At 46.0% G+C, this 19,845-nt stretch overlaps 2 protein-coding genes across 2 annotated transcripts; one reads left to right on the forward strand and one right to left on the reverse strand.

Moving 5' to 3' along the window:
* Nucleotides 1-3,807: 3,807 nt before the first annotated feature.
* On the reverse strand, nt 3,808-10,164 carry sra1 (steroid receptor RNA activator 1). The gene is made up of 6 exons (XM_061085691.1): nt 9,984-10,164; nt 8,134-8,241; nt 6,952-7,038; nt 6,714-6,874; nt 5,001-5,109; nt 3,808-4,926 (listed from the first exon to the last, which is right to left on the reverse strand). Exons 1-6 carry the CDS (start codon nt 10,006-10,008, stop codon nt 4,730-4,732), a joined length of 687 nt encoding a protein of 228 aa, XP_060941674.1. The 5' UTR covers nt 10,009-10,164; the 3' UTR covers nt 3,808-4,729.
* A 1,107-nt stretch (nt 10,165-11,271) lies between these two features.
* On the forward strand, nt 11,272-17,131 carry apbb3 (amyloid beta (A4) precursor protein-binding, family B, member 3). Its single transcript, XM_061086247.1, has 12 exons — nt 11,272-11,320; nt 12,121-12,284; nt 12,651-12,710; nt 13,055-13,207; nt 13,777-13,904; nt 14,094-14,099; nt 14,230-14,344; nt 14,636-14,717; nt 15,292-15,375; nt 15,523-15,638; nt 15,710-15,889; nt 16,880-17,131. The coding sequence occupies exons 1-12, from the start codon at nt 11,272-11,274 to the stop codon at nt 17,129-17,131; spliced, it is 1,389 nt and encodes a 462-aa protein (XP_060942230.1).
* The last annotated feature ends 2,714 nt before the right edge of the window (nt 17,132-19,845 follow it).

Genomic DNA, 19,845 nt, shown 5'->3' on the forward strand with positions numbered 1-19,845 from the left:
AAGCTAGCAGCTAGTCTACACAGATAGCAGCTAGTCTACAAAGCTAGCAGCTAATCTACACAGATAGCAGCTCATCTACACATATAGCAGCTAATCTACACAGCTAGCAGCTAATCCACAAAGCTAGCAGCTAATTTACAAAGCTAGCAGCTAATCTACAAAGCTAGCAGCTAATCCACAAAACTAGCAGCTAATCAACAAAGATAGCAGCTAATCCACAAAGCTAGCAGCTAATCTACAAAACTAGCAGCTAATCTACAAAGATAGCAGCTAATCTACAAAACTAGCAGCTAATCTACACAGATAGCAGCTAGTCTACAAAGCTAGCAGCTAATCTACAAAACTAGCAGCTAATCCACAAAGCTAGCAGCTAATCTACAAAACTAGCAGCTAATCTACACAGATAGCAGCTAGTCTACAAAGCCAGCAGCTAGTCTACAAAGCTAGCAGCTAATCTACAAAGCTAGCAGCTAGTCTACACAGATAGCAGCTAATCTACAAAGCTAGCAGCTAATCTACAAAGCTAGCAGCTAGTCTACAAAGCCAGCAGCTAATCTACAAAGCTAGCAGCTAGTCTACAAAGCTAGCAGCTAGTCTACAAAGCTAGCAGCTAGTCTACAAAGCTAGCAGCTAGTCTACAAAGCTAGCAGCTAGTCTACAAAGCTAGCAGCTAGTCTACAAAGCTAGCAGCTAATCTACAAAGCTAGCAGCTAGTCTACAAAGCTAGCAGCTAGTCTACAAAGCTAGCAGCTAATCTACAAAGCTAGCAGCTAGTCTACAAAGCTAGCAGCTAATCTACAAAGCTAGCAGCTAGTCTACAAAGCTAGCAGCTAGTCTACAAAGCTAGCAGCTAGTCTACAAAGCTAGCAGCTAGTCTACAAAGCTAGCAGCTAATCTACAAAGCTAGCAGCTAGTCTACAAAGCTAGCAGCTAATCTACAAAGCTAGCAGCTAGTCTACAAAGCTAGCAGCTGGTCTACAAAGCTAGCAGCTGGTCTACAAAGCTAGCAGCTAATCTACAAAGCTAGCAGCTAGTCTACAAAGCTAGCAGTTAATCTACAAAGCTAGCAGCTAGTCTACAAAGCTAGCAGCTAGTCTACAAAGCTAGCAGCTAGTCTACAAAGCTAGCAGCTAATCTACAAAGCTAGCAGCTAGTCTACAAAGCTAGCAGCTAATCTACAAAGCTAGCAGCTAGTCTACAAAGCTAGCAGCTAGTCTACAAAGCTAGCAGCTAGTCTACAAAGCTAGCAGCTAATCTACAAAGCTAGCAGCTAGTCTACAAAGCTAGCAGCTAGTCTACAAAGCTAGCAGCTAGTCTACAAAGCTAGCAGCTAATCTACAAAGCTAGCAGCTAGTCTACAAAGCTAGCAGCTAATCTACAAAGCTAGCAGCTAGTCTACAAAGCTAGCAGCTAGTCTACAAAGCTAGCAGCTAGTCTACAAAGCTAGCAGCTAATCTACAAAGCTAGCAGCTAGTCTACAAAGCTAGCAGTTAATCTACAAAGCTAGCAGCTAGTCTACAAAGCTAGCAGCTAGTCTACAAAGCTAGCAACTAGGCTACAAAGCTAGCAGCTAATCTACACAGATAGCAGCTAATCCACAAAGCTAGCAGCTAATCTCTACAGCTAGCAGCTAGTCTCTACAGCTAGCAGCTAATCTACAAAGCTAGCAGCTAGTCTCAACAGCTAGCAGCTAGTCTCTACAGCTAGCAGCTAATCTACAAAGCTAGCAGCTAGTCTCAACAGCTGCTAGCCTGATGTTCAAAGTGAAGACAAACTGATTTCACTTCATCAGAGAACGTTTGAAAGAAAAAAAACGAGTGAATAAGATTACGTAACAAACATGTGACCAATCAGGAAGGTGTGCTGGAGTGTCGAAGACATGATAGTTCTACAAAAGTGAAGCCAAAGCATCACCGACACACACACAACCGACACACAGACAACCGACACACACACAAGCGACACACACACAAGCGACACACACACAAGCGACACACACACAACCGACACACACACAACCGACACACAGACAACCGATACACACAACCGACACACAGACAACCGACACACACAACCAACACAGACTACCGACACACACACAACCGACACACACACAACCGACACACAGACACACACAACCGACACACACACAACCGACACAGACTACCGACACACAGACACACACAACCGACACACAGACAACCGACACACACACAACCGACACAGACTACCGACACACAACCGACACACACACAACCGACACACACACAACCGACACAGACTACCGACACACAGACACACACAACCGACACACACACAACCGACACACACAACCGACACACACACAACAGACACACACAACCGACACACACACAACCGACACAGACTACCGACACACAGACACACACAAGCGACACACACACAACCGACACAGACTACCGAGTCCAGAGAGTTGGGAGATCGACAGTGAAGACTTTGATCGACGGGCTGGCGACCGCTGATCTAAACTGTACCAATTTTTATCTTTACAATAGAATAGGTCTTTATATTTAAATACTATTTATACAAATACTTAATATTTAAATATTTTATGTTTAAATACTCTATCTGTACACCAGCAGCGGGTTCTCTCTATGGAGGCAGCCATGATTTTTACAGTAGCCACAGACTGGACTAATTAAACCTTTTGAGTTTTTATGACAACTGAAGCTACAACTGGTTCTCTTTCATGTTTGGAGGGGGGGGGGGGTGTTCAGCTACAACATGACACTTCACCACTAGATAAAACCACACCCCTTCAGACTATACCTTGAATAAAAAGAAATTACTAACAATTTTTGAAACTAACAATCTAGTAGCACTGAAATGGCTCTGACTTATAGCATTTTGTAGTTTTGCTTCATTTTTGAAGAAATTGTACTGTCTTAATTCTTGTTGTTCTGGGTTTGTTCCCTCGGGGTTGATGAACTTACTGTGAGTCGCTTTGGATAAAAGCGTCAGCTAAATGAAATGTAATGTAATGTCACAACATTCTACACACTGAACCTTTAAATTAATGTTTGTAAAGATGATTCTGTCTTCAGCTCGTTCTGATCTCTGGTGTTTGTTCAAGTTTCTGATCAGTTTGGATTGAATCAGTTATTTGATGATATAAAAAAGGCTGAGCAATGGAATTGAAACGATTGAACCAAATTTGTTCCGAATACATCGAAATCAATTCATGAATCGCCGACGCTCTGCTGTGATTGGTGGAAACGTGGCTCAGTGTCGCGAGGTCCAATAAAAGGAGATTTGAATTCATCACATTTCATTGAGCTGAAGCTTTTATCCAGAGCGACTCACAGTAAGAGCATCGACCACGAGGGAACAAACCGCCACAAGAATCAAGTCAGAACAATAATCTTCAAGAAAGACAAACTACAAAGTGCTACTTGTAATTGGTAATAAATTGTGTTTTTTTATTTTGTTATTTTGATCAAAGGTGTAGTCAAAATTCAGACGAGACAACATGTATGAAAGTTGTCTCTAAGTCCTGATTGGCTGTTCCCCTCAGTGACGACTGATTTCTACTTTCTGCAAAACGGATGCAGATTGTGGCAATAATGCAGTTTTGGTGGAAGATTGATTTCAGTTTCTACAGATGATCCAAAGATCCTATCAGAGGAAGAACAGGTTGTGGTTTGATTAGAGCAGACTACAGGTTCCAGTGGAGAGGATCAGAACGACAGCAGCATCACAGAGAAGAGTAGAAACCAGAAGGTTGTTCTATGAACAGATTCATATTCAGCATTAATGTTGTTCAAGTCATTTTCATCAACAATAAGATTTATTTGGATACCAGCAAACAGAGGAATACAGAGCAATGAAGGTGGATTAATTATCTAAGAACTGAATTATGAAGGAGTCGAGGACATTTCACTCAGTAAATCGGAGAAACAATAAGAAAACATGAATATCGTCCGATAGCGATCGCTAGCCCTTAGAAGTAACCATCTTTGGAGGAGGGGGTGGAGCCTGACTGAAAGCTCGAGGACCTGCACGCCCAACAGCTGCTACCTGCACCCATTGGACGGTACCAGCTGTCAATCACACTGTGGTATCCAACCCCCCCCCACAGTGCTTTATTGTCTGTTATACTCGTATCGATCATAATTCACTAGATGAACATCAGTTGTTTGAAGAAAAGGTGAAACTAGAGACTGAGACAGAAACTCCTGAATGTTTACTGACGTTATAAAGTGAGAAGTCACTTTCTATAGAAACTACCAGAGGAGTCGCCCCCTGCTGGTCAGTACCAGAGGAGTCGCCCCCTGCTGGTCACTACCAGAGGAGTCGCCCCCTGCTGGTCAGTACCAGAGGAGTCGCCCCCTGCTGGTCACTACCAGAGGAGTCGCCCCCTGCTGGTCAGTAGAGAGAACACAGGTTTCAGACACTTCAGCATCAGCTTCACTCTCTGGACCTGGAACCTACATCTGATCTTATACGCCGTCTGTGGTCCAGACACCAATAATAGTGTAAAATCCAGAATCCAGATGTTCATGGTCCAGAACAGAAGGTTTCATTTTGAACAATCCATCCTCGCTGAAGTTCCCTTGAGCAAACTGCTGGACCTCCTCCTTCCCTGTGGTCTGAGCTGTGAACCTGAAGTGTGGATGTGAGATGGTTGCCACCAGGTCCTGAGATGGTTCCAAGGGTCCGAGTCAAGAGACCAAGGAAACCTGCTGCCGAGTCAGGACTGGGAGACAGGCTCCTGGACCGGTTCTTCAGGGTTGTGAAGAAGTTGTAGGAGGAGTTCTGGACTCAGATTTCGCGTCTCAGCGATAAGTCGTTTAACGCCGACCATCCACTGAATGACCTCGGTCACATGATCGACCATCAGAGAGCGATGGATCTCATCAGCTGCGTCCCAGTGACCCGACTGCAGCTCTGAGAGACAGACAGGTTTCAGGCAGGGGGACAGAGACAGGTGCTGACACTCTCATGTGAGGTGGGACAGTTACCTTGAGACAGGGCGTCCATGCGTCTCTGGACAGGAAGACTCAGCTGACCTGATCTCCAGCCATCCTCCAGAAGGCGGAGCCTTTTGTCCACATCATTACACACCTGATCCTGCAGGTCAAAGGTCACACAGCAGGAGATCGGATTAACAGCCTGATCTTAAACCGGTTCTCAGTCTGGAAACTGGTTTGAAACCAGAACACACTGTTATAGTTACAATTATAGTTACAATTATAGTTACAATCCCTGGAAACACACTTAGTTACTATTACAGTCAATGCTACAGTTTGAGCTAGAGTTACAGTCACAGTTATAGTTACACTTAGTTAGTTACTTATAGGTCCTGTAAGTTGTACATATAGTTACTTTTATAGTTACAATTATAGTTACAATCCCTGGAAACACACTTAGTTACTGTTACAGTCAATGCTACAGTTTGAGCTAGAGTTACAGTCACAGTTATAGTTACACTTAGTTAGTTACTTATAGGTCCTGTAAGTTGTACATATAGTTACTTTTATAGTTACAATTATAGTTACAATCCCTGGAAACACACTTAGTTACTGTTACAGTCAATGCTACAGTTTGAGCTTGAGTTACAGTCACAGTTATAGTTACACTTAGTTAGTTACTTATAGGTCCTGTAAGTTGTACATATAGTTACTGTTATAGTTACAATTATAGTTACAGTTACAGTAAGTTACAGTGACAGTAAGATATGGATATAATTAAAGTTATAGTTGCTATTGTAGTTATAGTTAATTGTAGTTACAATCCCAGTTACAGTTGTTATAATTACAGTTAAAGTTAGTTATTGGTACAGTCAGTTATAGTTACAGTTATACTTGTATAGTTACAGATAGTTTTAGTTAAAATTAAAGTTAAAGCTTATAGTTACAGCGATAGTAAGTTAAGTTATAAGTATAGTTATTTAAAGTTATGTTACGGTTAAATAGTATCATAGTTACAGCTATAATTAGGTGACAGTTACAGTAAAGTTACTGTTATAGTAAAAGTTAGTTATATTACAGGCATAGTTACAGGTATTCACAGTTATAGTGACAGTTAAGTTACTGTTACAGTTAATTACAGCTTAGTTAGTTATAGCTACAGTTACAGTGACAGTTATAGCTAGTTATTGTTACAGTTACATTTAAGTATTAGTTATAGTTAGTTTCAGCTATAGCTATAGTTACAGTTAGTAAGTTATAGTTACAGTTAGTTACAGCTATAGCTATAGTTACAGTTTATTAGTTATAGTTACAGTCAGTTACAGCTATAGCTAAAGTTACAGTTAGTTAGTTATAGTTACAGTTAGTTTCAGCTATAGCTATAGTTACAGTTAGTTAGTTATAGTTACAGCTATAGCTATAGTTACAGTTTATTAGTTATAGTTACAGTTAGTTACAGCTATATCTATAGTTACAGTTAGTTAGTTATAGTTACAGTTAGAGGATTTACAACCACCAGACATTTACTGCTCTTGTGCTTCAGAAGGATCTTTACGAGTTGTTGTGACTGAACCGAACCATGAACAGGGTTCAGGACGTCAGTGAGGACACCCCCCCCCCCGACAGTCCGTGGGGGGGGCCGAGGTGACGACGAGAGAATAATACTGTGAAGCACCAGCTGCGCTCCTTTGACATTTATATTTGAAAGGCTTTTATTGTGAAGACAACAGGAAGTATGTGGAAGTGTGATTGTGTTGAACTCACAGCGATGGCCTGTCTGCAGGCGGCCAGCGCTCGCCTCAGCACCAGCACCACTGCTTCCACATCAGGCACACGCTCCGATTGGCTCCTGCCAGCCTCTTGCTGGCTCATCATTGGTCCTGACGGAGGAAGGGGCGGGGCCACGCAGCCAGGTGGAGGACCCGCTGTAGGAGTTCAGAGACGCATCACAATTAAAAAGCATGAAATCACGTTCTGCTGCCATGACGACTGCGGCTCTTACCTTTGTGCAGAGGGGGCGGGGCTAAGCCACACTGAGTTGGAGCCAGAGGGTTGGCCGAGGAATACATAGGGGGTGGAGCTCCTGCACCTGGGGGCCAATCAGAGACAGGACGTGTGAAGCATTAAAGACAGTTGTCTGTCTCTTCAGTAAACATGTGAGTGATCACTGAACACGTGATAAGAAAGTGAGCTGTCACAAGCTTTACTATCAAAGATCCATTTCCCCTTTTCCACAAAATAAAAGTGTCTGGAGCCGCAAAACATATGTGATGATACAGCTTATAAAGTTTTATTTGAGTTAAACTCAGTGTTGTGCCAGTTCACACTTAAAATGAACGAGTTCCCAGTTCCTGTTTCAGCTGGAGACTTCAGGTGACGTCCGGTCCTGGTCCTGGTTCTGAAGCGATGGAGTCGGATCAGGTCTCGTTTTAACTCTGAGTGTGAGCGTCTCGTGTGGAACATGTGACGAGTCAGTTCAGGACGTTTCAATCTGATAAACTGAGGAATCAAACCAGCACCAGTGACTTCCTGTTCAGGTCCTGGGAACCAGTGAGGAGTGAGTTAGTTCCAGTGAGAGCTGAGACCATAGACATAGATGCCTCGGCCAATGGAGTCGAACGTCACCACATGGCGGCCATCTTGCTGCAGGCGGCTCGCTCACCCATAACATTGTGTTGTAGTGGTGCGTACTTTTTAAAATAACCATAACTTGCTCAATTTTCAACCGATTTTTAAACTGTTTGGTTTGTTATAAACGTCAGAGATGTAGTTATGACACTGCATAAATTATTAAATTGTTTAGAAAAATAACATAATTATTCATAAGTATGCAGTGTCATATCTACATCTCTGACGTTTATAACAAACCAAACAGTACGCACCACTACAACACAATGTTATGGGTGAGCGAGCCGCCCTCAGCAAGATGGCCGCCATGTGGTGACGTTCGTCTCCGTTGGCCGGCAACACGGCCAAGATATGTAGTGTTTATATCTATGGCTGAGACCAGAGCAGCTGATCCCAGAGCAGCTGATCCCAGAGCAGCTGAGACCAGATGAACTCTGTGTTTCACTTCTACAGAGTCACTGAGCGGCTGATGCTTCTCACACTCACACGCACGCACTCACTCACTCACTCACTCACTCACTCACTCACTCACTCACTCACTCAGTGTGTTTCTCACCTGCAGGTGGCGCTGCTCTCTTGTTCAGGAGGGTCCTCGGGGGTCCGCGGGCCGTCTGAAGGCCATATGAGAACTGAGGGGGGTCGTTCCAGCCCCGCTCCTGGTTACCTTGGCAACACAGATAGATTTAATCTGACACGTTCAGCTCAGTCCAACATGTTTACATGATGAGACAACATGTGTCCACTAAACATGGAGGAAGAAAACAACAGGACAAGAGCCAATACATAATTAATAAGTTATGAATAATATCAATAATAAATAATGAGAACTAATAAACCTTCATTCATTCAAACTATAAGAGGCTGAAGCTCGTGTGCCAGGACAGTTTGAAACACTAGGTGGCGTAAAGAGCCACGTTCATCATAAGGATCATTTCTAGATCTGTTTCTATAGAACCACACACACTGATCTGTTTCTTTAGAACCACACACACTGATCTGTTTCTATAGAACCACACACACTGATCTGTTTCTATAGAACCACACACACTGATCTGTTTCTAAAGAACCTCACACACTGGTCTGTTTCTATAGAACTTCACACACAGCGATCTGTTTCTATAGAACCTCACACACTGATGTGTTTCTATAGAACCTCACACACAGCGATCTGTTTCTATAGAACCTCACACACTGATGTGTTTCTATAGAACCTCACACACACTGATCTGTTTCTATAGAACCACACACACCGATGTGTTTCAATAGAACCTCACACACACCGATCTGTTTATATAGAACCTCACACACACTGATCTGTTTCTATAGAACCACACACACTGATCTGTTTCTATAGAACCACACACGCTGATCTGTTTCTATAGAACCTCACACACTGATCTGTTTCTATAGAACCACACACACTGATCTGTTTCTATAGAACCACACACACACTGATCTGTTCTTTAGAATCACACACACTGATCTGTTTCTATAGAACCTCACACACACTGATCTGTTTCTATAGAACCTCACACACTGATCTGTTTCTATAGAACCTCGAACACACCGATCTGTTTCTATAGAACCACACACACTGATCTGTTTCTATAGAACCTCACACACTGATCTGTTTCTATAGAACCTCACACACACTGATCTGTTTCTATAGAACCTCACACACTGATCTGTTTCTATAGAACCTCACACACTGATGTGTTTCTATAGAACCTCACACACCGATGTGTTTCAATAGAACCTCACACACACCGATCTGTTTATATAGAACCTCACACACACTGATCTGTTTCTATAGAACAACACACACTGATCTGTTTCTATAGAACCACACACACTGATCTGTTTCTATAGAACCTCACACACTGATCTGTTTCTATAGAACCTCACACACAGCGATCTGTTTCTATAGAACCACACACACTGATCTGTTTCTATAGAACCACACACACTGATCTGTTTCTATAGAGCCTCACACACTGATCTGGTTCTATAGGAGCTCACACACACCGTTCTGTTTCTATAGAACCACACACACTGATCTGGTTCTATAGGAGCTCACACACACCGTTCTGTTTCTATAGAACCTCACACACTGATCTGTTTGTATAGAACCACACACACTGATCTGTTTGTATAGAACCACACACACTGATCTGTTTGTATAGAACCACACACACTGATCTGTTTCTATAGAACCACACACACTGATCTGTTTCTATAGAACCACACACACTGATCTGTTTCTATAGAACCACACACACTGATCTGGTTCTATAGAACCACACACACTGATCTGGTTCTATAGAACCACACACACTGATCTGGTTCTATAGAACCTCAAACACACCGTTCTGTTTCTATAGAACCTCACACCGGCTCCGTGCTCACCTGCTGTCACGTACATGTCGTCCATGTTGGATTCCAGCTTCCTCTTCCGCCGAGGACGCGAAGCTAACGGCTAACTGCTAACGTGAAAACAGTGTTTAGGCTTCAAGGAAACATTAATATTTTAACAAACACGAAGCGACGTCGAGCGAACACGGAAGTGTCCTGTCGATCTCCTGCGACGCCTAGTCACTTCCGCTCTAATTTCAAAACAAAAGAAAGGTTTTTATTTTGTCGTATATATATATATATATATATATATATATATATATATATATATATATAAAACGCAGTGCAGTAGACATAATAGTAATTAAGGGGACGTGAATGTCGTCAAATTAATAATTAATAATTCTGTTATGCTATGACGAAAAGCAGAAGACATGACTGCAGAGGAAAGGAGAGGAATTAAAACATGATCTGTTAGAATTTGTAGATAATAATTTATATTGTATATAATTTGATATACCTTTGGAATTGTATAAAAAAAAAAAATGAGTCGTGAGGTTTTGGTTCACCGCAGTGTTTTTATACACAATCCTAATTATAGTAAATACTAGGCTTTTATTTTGCAGGAGAACTGGTCTGACTTCCTGTCATGTTTTCCGGGACACGTTGCCGACTGTGTCCTGCTGACGTCATGTAGTGGAGTCAGAGTAGGGGCGGTTCCAGGATGAGACTTTGGGGGGGGGCTGCTTGTTCACCATCAGGTCACCTGGTGAAGATCCACATGAGATAAGAGAAACAAAGACAATGATATTATACATTCACATATTATATATGATCATATATGTATATATAATCACTGTAGCTGGAGAACATCTGCCGGACTTCTCCATCATGGATTGCATTCGGACCAGCATGCATTGTGTCAGCGCTGCACAGAGCTGCATCAGGTTGAGAGAACCTTTCACTGTCACAACTGGGGGGGGGCGACTGAGTCAGAGAGGGAGGGGTGATGACATCAGTAGGAGTGGGAGAGAGGGAGGGAGGGAGGGAGAGAGGGAGAGAAGGACAACAGCATCCTTCATCAGAGAGAGAGGAGAGAGAGAGAGGACGAGTTAGAGGACGAGCGAGAGAGGAGCGAGACGGAGAAAAGATAAAAGATAAAGGAGAAGAAGACAACTGATGGTGTGGACGAACGAAGGACGAGAGACACTTAGACACACAGACAAAAAGGAGAGAGAGAGAGAGAGCAGCAGAAGACTTTAACCTCATCTGGGCCTGTGTGTGTGTGTGTGTGTGTGTGTGCGATCAGCTGATTGGAACACACAGGTTGGAGGGCGGAGCCATGATGGGGAAGGATTACATGTTGGCCATTATCATCGTGAACTATGACGGTAAGACCTCAGGATGTTGACTGGTAGAGAAACGCTGTCGTAACCATGTGACCTGAAGGAGAAGAAGAAAACCAGCATGAGAGTTAGTTCACAGGTTAGCAACTGTAACTAAGGAGGGGCGGAGCTCGGGGTTGTGTACGTCTGTCTGACCTGTGAGAGGTCACAGAAAGTGCCGACTCATCCGGGAACTCTCGGGGTTCCAACTTGAGGTCACGACCTTATGATGTCATGATTTGGCTTCAACATTGGACTGGACAGAATCTCTTTTATTACAATCGACTCTTTATTTATACAATGGACTTTTTACACTTTGTAACCTGGTTTAGATAAGTGCTATACTAATAAAGTTATTATTAATATTATAATTATTAAACTGGACCTCACTAAGACCACTCTGTGCAAAGTGCTGGGAGATGAAGCAGCAGGTTATGAGGAAAAGGTCGTGACCTTCAGAGACGAGAAGCTGTGCCCCCCCCCCCCAGTCTCTGGTCATCTCACTGCTGTCAATCAGCTGATTCAGCGTTTTGTCTTTGACTCTTCATCAATTATTCTGAGTTCCCTGCAAACAGGAAGTGATCACAGTCAGTTCAGCTGCTTTTATTTTGAAGTCATCCCAGTGAGGTCCTGGATGTGTGTGTGTGTGTGTGTGTGTGTGTGTGTCTGTGTGTGTGTGTGTGTGTGTGTGTGTGTGTGTGTGTGTCTGTGTGTGCGTGTGTGTGTGTGTGTGTGTGTGTGTGTGTGTGTGTGTGTGTGTGTGTGTGTGTGTGTGTGTGTGTGTGTGTGTGTGTGTGTGTGTGCAGACAACATCTGGACCGACCAGAACCTGCAGCTGGACCCGGACCTCCCCCCCGACTGGAGAACCATCAGAGACTCCACGGGAACCTACTACTGGCACGTTCCCTCCGGCGCCACCCAGTGGCAACACCCCAGCATCACTGGAAAGCCCCCGACCCCTGACCTACAGGTTAGACCCCCCCCCCCCCTGTGTTAGCTTAGCTGAGCTAGCTCAGGTTAGCTCATGTCTTCTTCTGTGGTGTTTGTATCAGCAGGAGGAAGCTGGAGGACAGAGAGCACCTGAGGACAGGTAACACACAGACACACACACACACACAGACACACACACACACACACACACAGACACCACACACACACAGACACCACACACACAGACACCACACACACACAGACACACAGACACACACACACACAGACACACAGACACACACACACACACACAGTCACACAGTCACACACACACACACACAGTCACACACACACACACACACACACACACATATAGAAAATGTTTATATGATGAGACACATCTTTGTCTTTCAGGTCGTCATGGCGACATGAAGACTATCTGACCAACCACGAGCCTGATTCCAAGGTCTCAACACAACAATCACATAAATCTAATTCAACAGTTACTTATACTTGAATGTGTCAGTGAGATATTTGATGGTATTTCTGTACGTGTCGTTTACACGTGTTCTCATTGTGTGTCTGATGTGATTGGTCAGTGGGCGGAGCTTTCTACTGTTTGATCTCTCATCTCCAACTCCACCTGAGCAGGTCAGCTGCTCAGCGTTACCATGGTGATTTACCCTGATAACAAGGGGAGGAGCTTCGTAGGAGACAAACCTCTGAGTTAAACCTGAAGACCACAAACCGTGCTTCGTGGTTCAGGGTCCTGAACCTGTCTCCCTCTCTCTCCACCTGTCTGTCTCTCAGTGTTTTGCAGTGCGTTCTCTGGGCTGGCTGCAGGTGGAGGAGGAGGACCTGTCTCCAGGTCGCAGCAGTCTCGCTGTCAGTAATGTCATCCAGCAGCTGTCTCACTGCACTCCCGCTCCCGAGCAGAGCGACCGGCAGGGAGCCTGGGGGGAGGTGAGACACATGGTCTCCTGAACCCTGCTGTCTGTCTACCTGTCTCTGTCTCCACCTGTCTCTGTCTCCACCTGTCTGTCTCTCTTTCTGTCTCTGTCTCCACCTGTCTCTGTCTCCACCTGTCTGTCTCTCTACCTGTCTGTCTCTCTATCTGTCTCTGTCTCCACCTGTCTGTCTCTCTGCCTGTCTCTGTCTCTACCTGTCTGTCTCTCTATCTGTCTCTGTCTCCACCTGTCTGTCCCTCTGCCTGTCTGTCTCTCTATCTGTCTCTACCTGTCTGTCTCTCTACCTGTCTGTCTCTCTATCTGTCTCTGTCTCCACCTGTCTGTCTTCACCTGTCTGTCTCTCTGCCTGTCTGTCTCTCTGCCTGTCTGTCTCTCTATCTGTCTCCACCTGTCTGTCTCTCTACCTGTCTCTGTCTCCACCTGTCTGTCTCTACCTGTCTGTCTCTCTATCTGTCTCCACCTGTCTCCGTCTTCACCTGTCTGTCTCTCTGCCTGTCTGTCTCTCTATCTGTCTCCACCTGTCTCCGTCTTCACCTGTCTGTCTCTCTGCCTGTCTGTCTGCAGGGGCGGGAGATGATGCTGGTTCTGAAGAAAGACACTCTGACGCTGTTGGACCCTTTGGACCACACCCCCCTCCATTGTCAGCCAATCATTAACATCCGTGTGTGGGGGGTGGGCTGCAACAACGGCAGGTAAACCAATCAGAGTGGTCAATCCACCTGTCTCTCTCTCTGTGTGTGTCTCTGTTGCTGTCGACATGTGTGTTTTACGTGTTGGTCTGTGTGTGTGTTGACACTAACACTGCCACTCTCTGTTTCCTGAACACACCCCCCTCACCTGGACACGCCCCCTCACCTGGACACGCCCCCTCACCTGGGCAGGGACAGGTAATGTTGTCATTGTCACGTACGTCAGGGTCATTGATGGAACCTGCTCATCAGGACACATTGTCCTCACAGGACATGTGATGTCCTCTGAGGTCAGTGAGACATGAGTGTGTGTGTGTGGTGTGTTCAGGGACTTTGCCTTCGTGGCCGGAGACAAGGACACGTGTGTCCTCAAGTGTCACGTCTTCCGCTGCGACGCTCCGGCCAAGGCCATCGCCACCGCTCTGCACCAGCTGTGCTCCAAGGTCAGAGAATCCTCCATCATCACCTAGCTTAGCATCCTGTGTTAGCATGCTATGCTAGCTCCTCAGCAGTAAACACAGATTCCAGTTGATGTAGATGTTTTGATTAAACCAGTAATTCTGTGATTTACAGTGTATCAAGAGTTTAGTAGCTCACATACATCCGACCTTAAAGATGGATGACGCCTCCCACTTCCTGTTGCACAAGAACGAAGCCAAATATCTCAGATACAGAAGTCGCATCTTGTGGTGATGACGTCCATCTTTATTTACAGTCTGTATCTTTGTCTGCAGATGATGTCAGAGAAGACGCTGATGAGGACGTCTCGCTCTCTGACCACGGACAGTATCTCACCTGAAGATCTGCCCAGACAAGGTGACCTCACCCGTTCTCTGACATCACCCGTTCTCTGACATCACCCGTTCTCTGACATCACCTGTTCTCTGACATCACCTGTTCTCTGACATCACCTGTTCTCTGACATCACCCGTTCTCTGACATCACCCGTTCTCTGACATCATCCGTTCTCTGACCTCACCCGTTCTCTGACATCACCCGTTCTCTGACATCACCCGTTCTCTGACATCACCTGACATCACCCGTTCTCTGACATCACCTGTTCTCTGACATCACCTGTTCTCTGACATCACCTGTTCTCTGACATCACCTGTTCTCTGACATCATCTGTTCTCTGACATCACCTGTTCTCTGACATCACTGTTCTCTGACATCACCTGTTCTCTGACATCACCCGTTCTCTGACATCACCCGTTCTCTGACATCACCTGTTCTCTGACATCACCTGTTCTCTGACATCACCCGTTCTCTGACATCATCCGTTCTCTGACCTCACCCGTTCTCTGACATCACCCGTTCTCTGACATCACCCGTTCTCTGACATCACCCGCTCTCTGATTGGTTCTTTACAGATGACCTGTCTTTGTTTCAGTTGAGTTTCTAGAGGCCGTGCAGCAGCAGGTCCAGAAGTTTGATGTCCAGTACATCGGAAACCTGCCGGTGTCCAGAGCCATGGGTAACACACACACACACACACACACACACACACACACACACACACACACACACACACACACACACACACACACACACACACACACACACACACACACACACACAAAGAGGTAGGTGTGTGGGTGTGTTAGTGTGTGTGTGTGTGCAGGTATGGAGGTGTTGAACCGGGCGATCGAGAGCATCTTGAACTCCTCCCACAGAGACGAGTGGGAACCGACGGTGATCCACGTCACTGACAACGTCCTGTCGCTGTGGAGGGGCGAGGTAACGTCATGTCACACGGGTCAAAGGTCAAAGGTCATCGCTGCGTTTAATCTGTTTTCTGATCTCGACAGGAGGGGGAGGAGCCATTCTGGGAGTGTCAAGTTCGCTTCCTCACTTTTCTGGGCGTCGGCCATGACAGCCACACCTTCGCTGTGATCGCTGACGGCGGCACGCAGCGGTTCGAGTGTCACGTGTTCTGGTGCGAGCCGGATGCTGGGGTCGTCTCTGAGGCCGTGCAGGCCGCGTGTATGGTGAGACAGCTGTCTGTCTGTCTCCCTGTCTGTCTGTCTGTCTCCCTGTCTGTCTGTCTCTCTCCCTGTCTGTCTCTCTCCCTGTCTGTCTGTCTCTCTCCCTGTCTGTCTGTCTCTCTCCCTGTCTGTCTCTCTCCCTGTCTGTCTCTCTCCCTGTCTGTCTCTCTCCCTGTCTGTGTGTCTCTCTCTCTGTCTGTCTCTCTCCCTGTCTGTCTGTCTCTCTCCCTGTCTGTCTCTCTCCCTGTCTGTCTGTCTCTCTCCCTGTCTGTCTCTCTCCCTGTCTGTGTGTCTCTCTCCCTGTCTGTCTGTCTCTCTCCCTGTCTGTCTGTCTCTCTCCCTGTCTGTGTGTCTCTCTCCCTGTCTGTCTCTCTCCCTGTCTGTCTGTCTCCCTGTCTGTCTGTCTCTCTCCCTGTCTGTCTCTCTCCCTGTCTGTCTGTCTCTCTCCCTGTCTGTCTCTCCCTGTCTGTGTGTCTCTCTCCCTGTCTGTCTCTCTCCCTGTCTGTCTGTCTCTCTCCCTGTCTGTCTGTCTGTCTCCCTGTCTGTCTGTCTCTCTGTCTCTCTGTCTGTCTCTCTCCCTGTCTGTCTGTCTCTTGACCTATCTCCATCACTCGAGTCGGCAGACTGGACTCTGATTGGTCGCTCTCTTCCTGTCTGTGTGTCTCTCTCCCTGTCTGTCTCTCTCCCTGTCTGTCTGTCTCTCTCCCTGTCTGTCTGTCTCTCTCCCTGTCTGTCTGTCTGTCTCTCTGTCTGTCTCTCTCCCTGTCTGTCTGTCTCCCTGTCTGTCTCTCTCCCTGTCTGTCTGTCTCTCTCCCTGTCTGTCTGTCTCTCTCCCTGTCTGTCTGTCTCTCTTCCTGTCTGTCTGTCTCTCTCCCTGTCTGTCTCTCTCCCTGTCTGTCTGTCTCTCTCCCTGTCTGTCTGTCTCTTGACCTATCTCCATCACTCGAGTCATCAGACTGGACTCTGATTGGTCGCTCTCTTCCTGTCTGTCAGGTCCAGTATCAGAAGTGTCTGGTGGCTCAGACTCCTCCTCCGAGGTCTAAGTCGTGGCGTGCGAACCCATCAAAGGTCAAACGGGCGAACTCCATGGACGGCGCCGCCTTCCCTCCTCTCGCGTCCCGATACCACAGCAGCAGCAGCTCCACCATGATGACGGCGAGGATACCGAAGGGCAGCGGCGGCGTGAGGAAGGGGATGATAGCGTTTTTCGAAACCTTTCGACACCGACAGACCGCCACGTTCTAAAGACGTGAGAGCCAGACATCAGAAGAGGTGTGTCTTCGCTCCTTCGGGACTAAACCATGTCACGATCCACAACGACCTCTGATAACTTGAAGTCGAGGCTCCGTTGGTCCAACTGACTCCTGAACTGGTCTCACTCGTCGCTGGAGCTCAATGGAAGCTGCAGGAGCGAACAGCAGGAGCATCATGTGACCAAGACGTGGATCCGCCCAGGAAACATCACCACGACATCACGTGATCAGAACTGCGACCCAGGATCATGTGACCTTTATTAAACCTATAAAACTGAAATATGAGACGGCAGCTGTGTCCGAAATCACTAAACTGTTGGGATGTTTGGTGACGTTTTTTATTCCCTATATAGTGCACTCATTTCCCATAATGCATCATTACAAATAGTTAACAACCAATGGTCTGTAACAGAGCAATGTCGACCATCATGCATTGCACTGGTGGCGCCGAGATGAGCGACAGGAAGTCCTGTCGTCTGAATGTAAATATGAGCAGAGCGTCACAAACTGAGACAAGTTTATTTCTACATTTAAAGATGATCAAAATGTTTTTAACACAAACTTCACTGAAAAATTCCCTGATTATCTCCTCACCACAATGATGGAGGTAACCACATGAACCCGCCCCCCCCACCGAGGGAGTTTTCATTTTCTGGGGAACGATCCATTTAAAAAAGCCTCATTTAAACCATGTTTTTAGCCTCAAGTCCTTTGATGTCCTGCTGCCTTCAAGCGTAAAACTAGGTGTAAAAAAAGACTTTTAAAAATGGTTCATCATGATCCTGCGACAATGACGTCATTACCTGCGTAGAGATATCTTTTTATAGAAGAGCCTAAATAGTAAAGTATTGGTTAGTGAATGAAGGGATGATGTCAAGAAATAACTTAAATATTATCTGTGTGTCAGAAAATCCCTTTAACATCCCTTAAAACCCATAAACCTCTGAGCCCAGATTCCCCCTTAAAAACGTAATCACACTGGACGTTAGCGTGACACTGGACGTTAGCTTGACACTGGACGTTAGCTTGACACTGGACGTTAGCGTGACACTAGACGTTAGCTTGACACTGGACGTTAGCTTGACACTGGACGTTAGCGTGACACTGGACGTTAGCGTGACACTGGACGTTAGCGTGACACTGGACGTTAGCTTGACACTGGACGTTAGCGTGACACTGGACGTTAGCGTGACACTGGACGTTAGCTTGACACTGGACGTTAGCGTGACACTGGACGTTAGCGTGACACTGGATGTTAGCGTGATACTGGACGTTAGCGTGATACTGGACGTTAGCGTGACACTGGACGTTAGCTTGACACTGGACGTTAGCGTGACACTGGACGTTAGCGTGACACTGGACGTTAGCTTGACACTGGACGTTAGCGTGACACTGGACGTTAGCTTGACACTAGACGTTAGCGTGACACTGGACGTTAGCGTGACCCTGGACGTTAGCGTGACACTGGACGTTAGCGTGACCCTGGACGTTAGCGTGACACTGGACGTTAGCGTGACACTGGACGTTAGCTTGACACTGGACGTTAGCGTGACACTGGACGTTAGCGTGACACTGGACGTTAGCGTGACACTGGACGTTAGCGTGACACTGGACGTTAGCTTGACACTGGACGTTAGCGTGACACTGGACGTTAGCGTGACACTGGACGTTAGCTTGACACTGGACGTTAGCGTGACACTGGACGTTAGCGTGACACTGGATGTTAGCGTGATACTGGACGTTAGCGTGATACTGGACGTTAGCGTGACACTGGACGTTAGCTTGACACTGGACGTTAGTTTGACACTAGACGTTAGCTTGACACTGGACGTTAGCGTGACACTGGACGTTAGCGTGACACTGGACGTTAGCTTGACACTGGACGTTAGCTTGACACTGGACGTTAGCGTGACACTGGACGTTAGCTTGACACTGGACGTTAGCTTGACACTGGACGTTAGCGTGACACTGGACGTTAGCTTGACACTGGACGTTTGCTTGACACTGGACGTTAGCTTGACACTGAACGTTAGTCAGCAACAGGCTCTCATGCTGCCTCCTGATTGGTTGAATCCTTGGTGTGTCCCTTCATGACATCAATAAACAGATGAAAATATAAAAACATGTTTGTTTGCTTGTTCTCAGAAGAGAGAGAGAGAGAGAGATACAGACAGAGAGAGAGAGGGAGAGAGAGGGAGAGAGAGAGAGAGGGAGGGAGACAGCGAGAGAGAGAGAGAGAGAGAGAGCCTATTCCGCCGCTGCCTCTGGAACATGTTGACCTCTCACCTTGGCTGACCTTTGACATCTCATCTTTACCCATCATGCAGTAGGGCCATCATGACGACGCCAACACTGGGAAACTCCCAATGACGATCACGACATGTGGCCTGCTTCTGGACATTGTGTTGCCATGACGACAGCCCACCCTCCGCTGCAGAGGACTTCAGGAACACATTCCTCCGCTCGCACCATCTGATCTGTGTTTTATATGTCACACAAATAAAATGTGTCACAACAAGTTCTTTACTTACATTTAATTTCAAACAAGTATTTTCAGTTTTTTAACTAAATCACATCTGACGCTTTTTATTAATTTGTTATTCACATTTTTTGAATAGTTCTTTTACACGTTGTCTAAATTTTTATTTAAGTTCTAGGTGAAAAACATTTCGATACAAAAAAAATTTCAGAACCAAATTACTGGAG

The sequence above is a fragment of the Limanda limanda genome, chromosome 14, assembly GCF_963576545.1.
Source record: "Limanda limanda chromosome 14, fLimLim1.1, whole genome shotgun sequence".
In the NCBI taxonomy this organism is placed as follows: Eukaryota; Metazoa; Chordata; class Actinopteri; order Pleuronectiformes; family Pleuronectidae; genus Limanda; species Limanda limanda.

Coding starts and splice junctions, on each gene's coding strand:
- sra1 (XM_061085691.1), bottom strand. CDS start 10,008: ATGGACGACATGTACGTGACAGCAG. Junction 7,039..8,133: donor GAGAGCAGCGCCACCTGCAG/GTGAGAAACACA, acceptor ATTGGCCCCCAG/GTGCAGGAGCTCCACCCCCT. Junction 4,927..5,000: donor CATGGACGCCCTGTCTCAAG/GTAACTGTCCCA, acceptor TCTGTCTCTCAG/AGCTGCAGTCGGGTCACTGG.
- apbb3 (XM_061086247.1), top strand. CDS start 11,272: ATGATGGGGAAGGATTACATGTTGGCCATTATCATCGTGAACTATGAC. Junction 11,321..12,120: donor TATCATCGTGAACTATGACG/GTAAGACCTCAG, acceptor GTGTGTGTGCAG/ACAACATCTGGACCGACCAG. Junction 14,345..14,635: donor TGCACCAGCTGTGCTCCAAG/GTCAGAGAATCC, acceptor CTTTGTCTGCAG/ATGATGTCAGAGAAGACGCT.